The following is an 8,215-nucleotide window of genomic DNA, read 5'->3' on the forward strand; positions in this document are numbered from 1 at the left end:
ACTGTTCTTACTCGAGTTTGTACTGAGGTATATCATATAAGTTTGAAGAGAAAATTGCGATTTCAATCCAAAGCAGTAAAAATTTAAATACATTCTATATTCTCTTAATATCACAATTTGGTAAAAATAGGTGTATTTTAAATTGTGAATTAATAAATGTTCAATGGGGCCATGAAGAATGACTGCATGGTAAGAAGGAACAGAGGCATTATGTATTTTATATATATATATATATACACACACACACACATTATTTTACATTACATTACAGAAAGGGACTTTGGAATGACTCTATTGCAATCAGGCAGAGCAACGACACGCAACTTTTTTTCACTCAGGCAGTGTGCTGGGCGCACTGTTATGGGTCCTTCGTGTAGTTCCTGGTCCACGTCGGTCTGGATCAGAATGAGAAACTGGATAAATAAAAACAGTCACCGATGATCAAGACACAAGTAGACATAATCTCGCCTGATATTCTCTAAAAAAATGGCCCTGCAAGATTAATTACTTTCTGAGAGATCGAAGCCCCGCCAGGTACCAAAATATAACCTTAAATTCAGTTATTGGGCAGAAGACGTGAATGACAATGCGATGCTCAACATTGTTCTCATTTTGTTTAGAGGATTTACTCTACAAATGAGCACATATCATTTACTCGATAACTAGGCGAAATGTAGTGCATAATGATTTTAAAGAGACAGCTGACAGTTTTGTGTAGATACACCGTGTTAAGTGGATTTGGACGCAAATGTAAACAAATATTGTTCAGAAAGATATGTCAGAAACTAAAGATAAACAAGTTGATGGATTCTGAAATCATTTATACATTCGACATACTTTTAAATATTTTTTATGTTAGATTATATCAGCATTGATATAAATGAGAGGAGTTTAAAAATGTGTTTTGTTTTCAATTCGTATATGCGTTTGCATTGAAGAAGTCAAACATTACAGATCTGACTGATCATGTGATGCTTGCTGGCTTCTCAGAATAAAAATTGATCTGTTAAAAAAAATGGGCAAGTTGTTGAATGCAAGAAACAGTGGTGACATAAATTAGCATGACAGGCTAGCAGGCATTTCTTCACTTTAACATCTCTGCATGCATGTTTTCTATTCCAGAGGATCTTAGGATGTCTTGGCTTGTTGATCTTGCCGGGAAGGCCGAGAACTTCCTGAATAAAGTGGACCAGGGTGCAGCCACCGCTTTGACAAAAAATGCTCATCAGTCCTCTCTGTCCTACAACAGCCCTGACACCAAAGATTCAATCCAGTACAACTCTGCAGCTTACAGCTCCACCCATGATCAACAGCACAGGGACTCCATTTCTCCTACATCTCTCGGAAATTCAGCTTTCATCTCTGCCGCTGCTGGGAACATAAAGAAGCCCAAAGCCACAGTTTTAGCCGGTACAGCTAATGTCTCCAGCACCATGCCTTTGGGTTCTAGCAGCAAAGTATCATCCAACTTTGTGCGACCCAAAAAGCCAGAAGTGAACGACGATTTGCTCTTTGACTTCTTGAACAGTTCGGACCCACCGCAGAGCGAAAGAAAGGAGGTCAGGAGAGAAACAGCATCTAAAGCTTTGGGTTTAACTCAGACCCAGATGCCCCCTCTCTCTTTGGCCAGCGATCTCCAGTTGGGCCCTTCTGTCTCTGCAACTCCGTCATCCACACAGGGCCTGTCCAGAAATTCTAGCCTCAGCTCTCTCTCAAACAGCACACACAGCGTTAAAACAGAGGATGACTCCACTCGAGATCAAAGCCAAGGTACAAAAGATGCATCGTACATTGTGTGTCCTAACATTTGGTTAATTTCGTTGGTCTGAGGGCAAGAATTTTGGCTTATTTAAAATGTTGGACCATTATAGGTTAATGACAGAGAAGAGATGAGCCGCTTTGTTTAATGAAACTCAAAGATCTTCCTTCATTTGATGTAACAAGGGTTTAACTGAACTGCCATACAATGCTATATCAGTGTGGAAAAATATTTTATATTCGATATATTAATGTTATATAATAATGCATAATATCAATGGTAACAATAATAAAAATAAGAATATTAATGAATGTATGGTAAATTAATATATAATCCAAAAAGCAGGATAGTAGATAGTGAATACAACTACAATGGACCATAATGAGATCTAAGTCTACTTTTTAGGCCAGGGACGGAGTAAATGTTAATTCTAATTTGACTTTAATGTACTATTTATTTGTCATGACTGACTGCTGATAAATGGCTGATATTTATAATATTTTTATTATTTTGTCTTACAAGTAGAATTAAAGAATTTTCCATAGAGTTTTATATACAAAATTGTTGAATTTTATTAAATGTTTGAATTTGAGTCTGTATTTGCCATGAAATATCCTGTGAAGCTGAAATGGCAATGCACTTAAAAATAATTAAACATTATTTTGTCTAAATAAAATTATTTTATCCATTTTGTCTAAATTAAACCCTAAACACAAAATTTTCTAGAATTTAGGCACACACCTTTACTTAAGTTTTGATAGTTCTTATTTCATATGTTCTGTCCAGCTGTTGTTCCAGAGAGTTTGAACCCAGTGCCGGATGTTCCCGCAGAGGATCAGCCAACACCGGAGATCCCACATCAGGACCGCCATGAAGACCTTCAGCAGCAGCAGGGCCAGGAACAGGTGATCTCCAACCTTCGTCTCGAGAACCAACTTTTACGCAATGAAGTCTCTTCTCTTAACCAAGAGATGGCCTCTCTAATCCAGAGAGCCAAAGACACGCAGGAGGGTGAGCCAGAGAGATCTCTGACCTGTTTTTGTTGAGCTGTATGCTATCAATCAGTATTAGTGTTATACACTGCCGAGCCAAAAAAAAGTTGCTGTAGATAAAGTTCTTCTAACCCTAATTGATGGAGTGTTTAAGGTCTGGACTCAGAGATGATTCTTCATGCTCCCTCTCAACCATTCTTTCACTATTTGAGCCTGATGAGTCTTTGCTTTGTCATCCTGGAATATGGCCATGATGTGTCTTCCTACATGGTTGTTTAAGAAATGAAAAGCTACACCACGCTCAATCAATTAGGGTTAGATGAACTGTTGCCAAACATGTAAAGTAACATGCTACAAACATAATAATCACTACAATAATGATCCAGTCATAGACAAACATTTGCCCATTTAAATCCAAACAGCTTTTTTTTTTTGGCAGGGTAGTGTACTATTATAGTACTTATTAATATTTTGTATTAGCTTTTATATATATATATATAAAAAAAAATTTAGTTTGTTTTAGCAATTTTGTTTTGTGCTTTTGTCATTTTTATTATTATTTTTTAAATATTTATTTTTAGCTTTCCTTTATTTTTATTTCAGTTTTAGTTGTAGACATTTTAGTACTTAGTCACAACATCAAAATGGACAGTTCTTGTTTGTTTGTTTTTTAAAGAATATTGCAGTATTTATTATAAATGATTTATCCATACACATCAGGGTTTTCATAATCTATCAAAATAATTTCCCATCCCTCTTGCAACAACATCTCTTCTAATCTCTGATGACGTGTTTATTTGGTGCAACCTGGGCAATCGACAATGATCCAACGATCAATCAATTCCCAATAGATAAAATCATGTCCCACCCAAAAAAAAATTCTCATTGAAGAAGCCATTTCACTTGAATATTCATCACAATAGAGAAGAAAAGTCTTCAAGAAGCTACTTCTGTTTCACGTCGGCTTTAAACTTCAATTAGATTTCAATTAGTATTTTATGTTTTCTAAGCCAGTAGTTTTTCAAGTTTAAGTTTTTCATCGAATATTTATTTGATGTCAGCTTTATTTCAATTAACGAAAACTATTGTTAGTAGTTTTAATTAAAAGAAGTACAGAAGCTTATGCCAGGTACACACTACACGATTTTAGCCCCAATTTTCACTCGTCGACAGTTTTGTGAAAATCACTGACAAATGGCTGAAATCAGAGGCAAATCAGTCCTTGTAGTGTGTTATCAATGATGTGATCTGGCAAAAGCGCTCATGCCCCTGAGAGATTTAGCATGCTAAATATCTGGACCTGTCTGCGAATCATATAGTTTGAAATGTGTTATGACTGGAAATTATGTTGGAGACAACTTCCACCCAATGAGAGAGCAAGATACAGGACAAAGGGAAGCAACCATTCTCTACTTAATATTCTTTTTCTTTCTTTTTTTCTGTTTCTCTGTAAATCAGCACACACACAACTTGGATCGCAAGCTTCTTGCAGGCTACTGTTTTTAACAGAAATAAATCCAGTCTCGCACAAGAACTGTCTCGCATGTGATTAATTGTTATTTCTTGTATAAATTTTTGCGTGTTTAGTTGTGAAACGTAGTTCTTAGACCAGTCAGAGTTGTCTGCAATTCTTCCTATTGAAATGTATTGAAATCACTTGTGTAGAGGTGAACCTTGCCAGAGCTCGTGCTGACAAGTGGAACTCGGACCAGTCTCGCGTTGATCGCACGGTTCGAGAGCTGAGCGCGCAGGTTGATGACCTCACAGAAGCTCTGTCGGCAAAAGATGGTCAGCTGGCAGTCCTGAAAGTACGACTGGACGAGGCAGATCAGCTACTGAAGGCCCGAAGCTCAGCCCTTGAGGAAGCTCAGAGCGAGAGAGTCAGGTTTGTTCTCTTCAACAACTCAAAGCAGAACATTACTTCTGGTTTAGTTGAACATCTGATGTTAATCACTATCTTCCCTTATGTGAATAAAAAAACCTCTAATGCTATTTGGTGTTTTTTGTGTTTTAGGATTCTTCAGGATCAGAGTGAGGGCAGCAGTCTTCAGTCTCAGGCTTTACAGACACTACAGGAAAGAGTAAGAGACTCAGACTCAGCAGTTAAGAGAGAACAGGAGAGCTACAGACAGATGCAGGTGAGTTGGCATGTGTAAATGGGGCCATGAAAAAACAACTTGATTTATGTTGCAATCTCTATAGTTCCGAAGACATTCTGTAGGACCTGGAGATTAACAAATGGAACTGATATGTCTTAATTACGTGCCATTTTCTCACAGAGTGAGTTTGCAGCGCGACTGGCGAAGGTGGAGGCCGAGCGTCAGACATTGGCGGAGTCTTTAACGAACGCAGAGCGTCGGGTGACAGAAGAGAAACAGAGAGCTGAGGAACTACAGCAACAGGTCAAGAGCGCCCGATCTGCAGCAGAGTACACCAAACAGGAACTACAGGACTACAAAAATAAAGCCTCACGCATACTACAGGTATCATTCTCTCTTTATTTTCATGGCACTTTTTTATCTCTGATTGATAAGCGTATGAAGTATCATGGGTGTGTGTTGTTGTTCCTCTAGTCTAAGGAGAAGCTGATCAGCAGTCTGAAGGAGGGCTCAGGTCTCGAGGTGCTGGAGGGGGCCGGGGCTGGAGTTGAACTCGAAGAGCTACGTCATGAGAAAGAGCTGCAAAGAGAAGAGATTCAAAAACTACAGGCTCATATACAGAGCTTGCGGACAGAGATACAGGTGCGCGCAAACACACACACACACAGACATACACACACACACACACACACAGAGCCGATCAGCCCTATACGCACACTATGCAAGTTGCGTAGGGCCCCGCAAATTACTCAAGGCCCCGCTTCCCCCTCGCGTCAAAGCGGGTCAATCATAGTTTACAACAGAATACAACAGGCCCCTTAACAGAATTTTGCTTAGGGCTCCAGGGAGGTCAGGATTGGCTCTGCACACACACCCACACCAAACAAAATTCCAAAATATACAATCTCAAATGTAGATTTTATTGATATAAAGTACGCACAGATGCAGATCAGGGCTGGGCAACATTTGAAGTTATTTAGTGTGTCTCCTTATTTTTGTTAGATTGCTTTTAAATTACTTTAAAGGCTGAAGAAAAAAAAATAATACCAAACACTAAATTAACTAAAATTTTGATTTAATTATTTTGTTTATATGCATCACTATAACAATACATGGTTATAAATAGCAATGTTTACTTGTTTATTTATAATTTATATTTACTAAGATATTCTAAAAACAATATTAATGTATTTTTTTTCCTCACATTAGTTTAAAATCAGAACAATTACAATGTTGCTTAATTTTAATTGCTAGCAAAATCATTGGAAATATATCAATAGATCATATTATATATCATTACAAATTTAGCTGGAAAATTTTAGAAAACATGTCTTTATTATTCCATGCTAAACTACAAATCGGATTTAATTATATGCATTTATATGCATCACTATAATAATACATGGGAATAAATAGCAATACATGCCAAAAAAATCCATTCTTTCACTTAAAAAATGCATAAAATCAAAATATTTACAATGTTGCTTAATTTTAGTGCCAGCAAAATTATTTAAAATATATAATGAATGTTTGATATGTTTATTGGCCAGCTCTAATCGAGATGTAAACACACAGTAGATATCTTCTGTTTTCTCTAGGATCTGGAAACCCAGGCGCTCAATGAGACAGAGAACTGGAGAGAACAGCTGGCTGAAGTACAGGAACAACATGCCCATCAGATCAGAGCCAAACAGGACATGGAGGCAGAACTGGAGAGATCCAAACAGGTACTTGAGATGGTGCCATTCAGGTTTTTAGAGAGGGTCTATTGTGGTTGAGGAATATGCTGAAGAGTGAGTGAATGTTGATTAATTTTAACGCAGGAACTGCAGTACATTGAGGAAGAGCATCATCGCACTAAAATCACCCTTCAGAGTCGCGTCAAAGACAGAGAAGATGAGATCCAGAAGCTTAGAAACCAGGTACCCCACACACACATGCAAGATTTTACAGTAAGCGTGTTCAAAAGAAACCTCTGTGCACTCACTCCCAAGTTTTCTGAATTTTGATGGGGAATTTTACAATTCTCCTGCTAGCTGACCAATAAGGCTCTGAGCAACAGCAGTCAGGCGGAGCTGGAGGGCCGTTTGCACCAGCTGACGGAGACACTGATTCAGAAGCAGACCATGTTAGAGGCCCTGGGCACAGAGAAAAACTCGTTGGTGTTTCAGCTGGAGAGGCTGGAACAGCAACTGAAGAGCCTGCAGGGTGGTCAGAACAACGGCTCACACATCAACATGGCTGCCATTGAGGGACCAGGTCTGTGCACTGCATGATGGAACTGGATCAATTCAACTCAAACTTGTTTGAATGGAACTATTTAATTTTTGACAGCCCAACATGATTGTGTGTGTACAGGTGCTAGGCAGAGGAACACACCAATCCTGTTTAGTGATGCAGACGGATCGGGTACTGGAGTGTATGGGAAGGTTCGTAAGGCGGCCAGCACCATCGACCGCTTCAGGTAACTGCATCCCTGGAAATCTGCTAAATGTATTTTACCGTGTTCCAATAGCATTATAAAAATGTTTGTTTGTTTGTTTTTTCCCCTTCAGTATACGTTTAGGAATCTTTCTCAGACGTTACCCCATGGCCAGGGTCTTTGTTATTATTTATATGGTGAGTTCACAGCAATTCAAAGGAATGTTTGAAAGTAAAAATTAAGGATTTATACTTTCAGGGAAAATTTTGTGTGTTTGTATTTATTTATGTGTTGAATGTATGTTTTTCGTTGCAGGCACTACTACACCTTTGGGTAATGATTGTTCTTTTGACATACACACCAGAGATGCACCCCAGTCATCCTGATGGGAGATGAAGGACTTTCAATCTATAATAAGACAAAATAATCTGTTTGTGATTGGTGAAGTTAATAAAGGTTAAACTTAAGGAGATTTCAGGCTGCTGTACAGTGGCTCAATATGCATTCATATACATCATGTTGGCTGTTTTGTCTCTCTCTCCGTCTGTTATACTCACATTTCCCCTCGTTCCACCTCATTTATTTTGTCTTGGCCCACTTTGAGTAAAGTTTGGTATGAGTGTTAAGAGCAGTATAAAGTTAAATATTTAAGGTATAATGTAAAGGTGTGGTTTTATTCGATTAAGAATCTCTTTTCTTTTAATCATCTCTATTTCACGCAAATGTAATCATAATTATTTTTGTCATAGGAAATAACAGAATGTATTTCTGACACTGTAAATGCAGATTTATCTTAATAAATATTAACACAGACATAATCTTTATTCTCACAGCTGTTTTTGTGCATTTGTTATATAGTAGTACAGATGGAGACCGGAGGGGAGTCAGTAAGATTTTTGAACATTGTTGAAATAAGTATTTTATGCTCATGGAACCTGCATTT

At 38.0% G+C, this 8,215-nt stretch overlaps 1 protein-coding gene across 1 annotated transcript; it reads left to right on the top strand.

The window, feature by feature from the left end:
• Positions 1-340: 340 nt before the first annotated feature.
• golga5 (golgin A5) lies at positions 341-8,090 on the top strand. The gene is made up of 13 exons (XM_077236638.1): positions 341-534; positions 1,123-1,770; positions 2,546-2,770; positions 4,417-4,636; positions 4,766-4,889; positions 5,031-5,234; positions 5,325-5,492; positions 6,449-6,577; positions 6,674-6,772; positions 6,887-7,109; positions 7,209-7,314; positions 7,406-7,469; positions 7,588-8,090. The coding sequence occupies exons 2-13, from the start codon at positions 1,134-1,136 to the stop codon at positions 7,666-7,668; spliced, it is 2,280 nt and encodes a 759-aa protein (XP_077092753.1). The 5' UTR covers positions 341-534; positions 1,123-1,133; the 3' UTR covers positions 7,669-8,090.
• The last annotated feature ends 125 nt before the right edge of the window (positions 8,091-8,215 follow it).

Source organism: Siphateles boraxobius, unplaced genomic scaffold, assembly GCF_051911475.1.
Source record: "Siphateles boraxobius isolate OS27281-9 unplaced genomic scaffold, OSU_SipBor_1 20, whole genome shotgun sequence".
Classification (NCBI taxonomy): domain Eukaryota; kingdom Metazoa; phylum Chordata; class Actinopteri; order Cypriniformes; family Leuciscidae; genus Siphateles; species Siphateles boraxobius.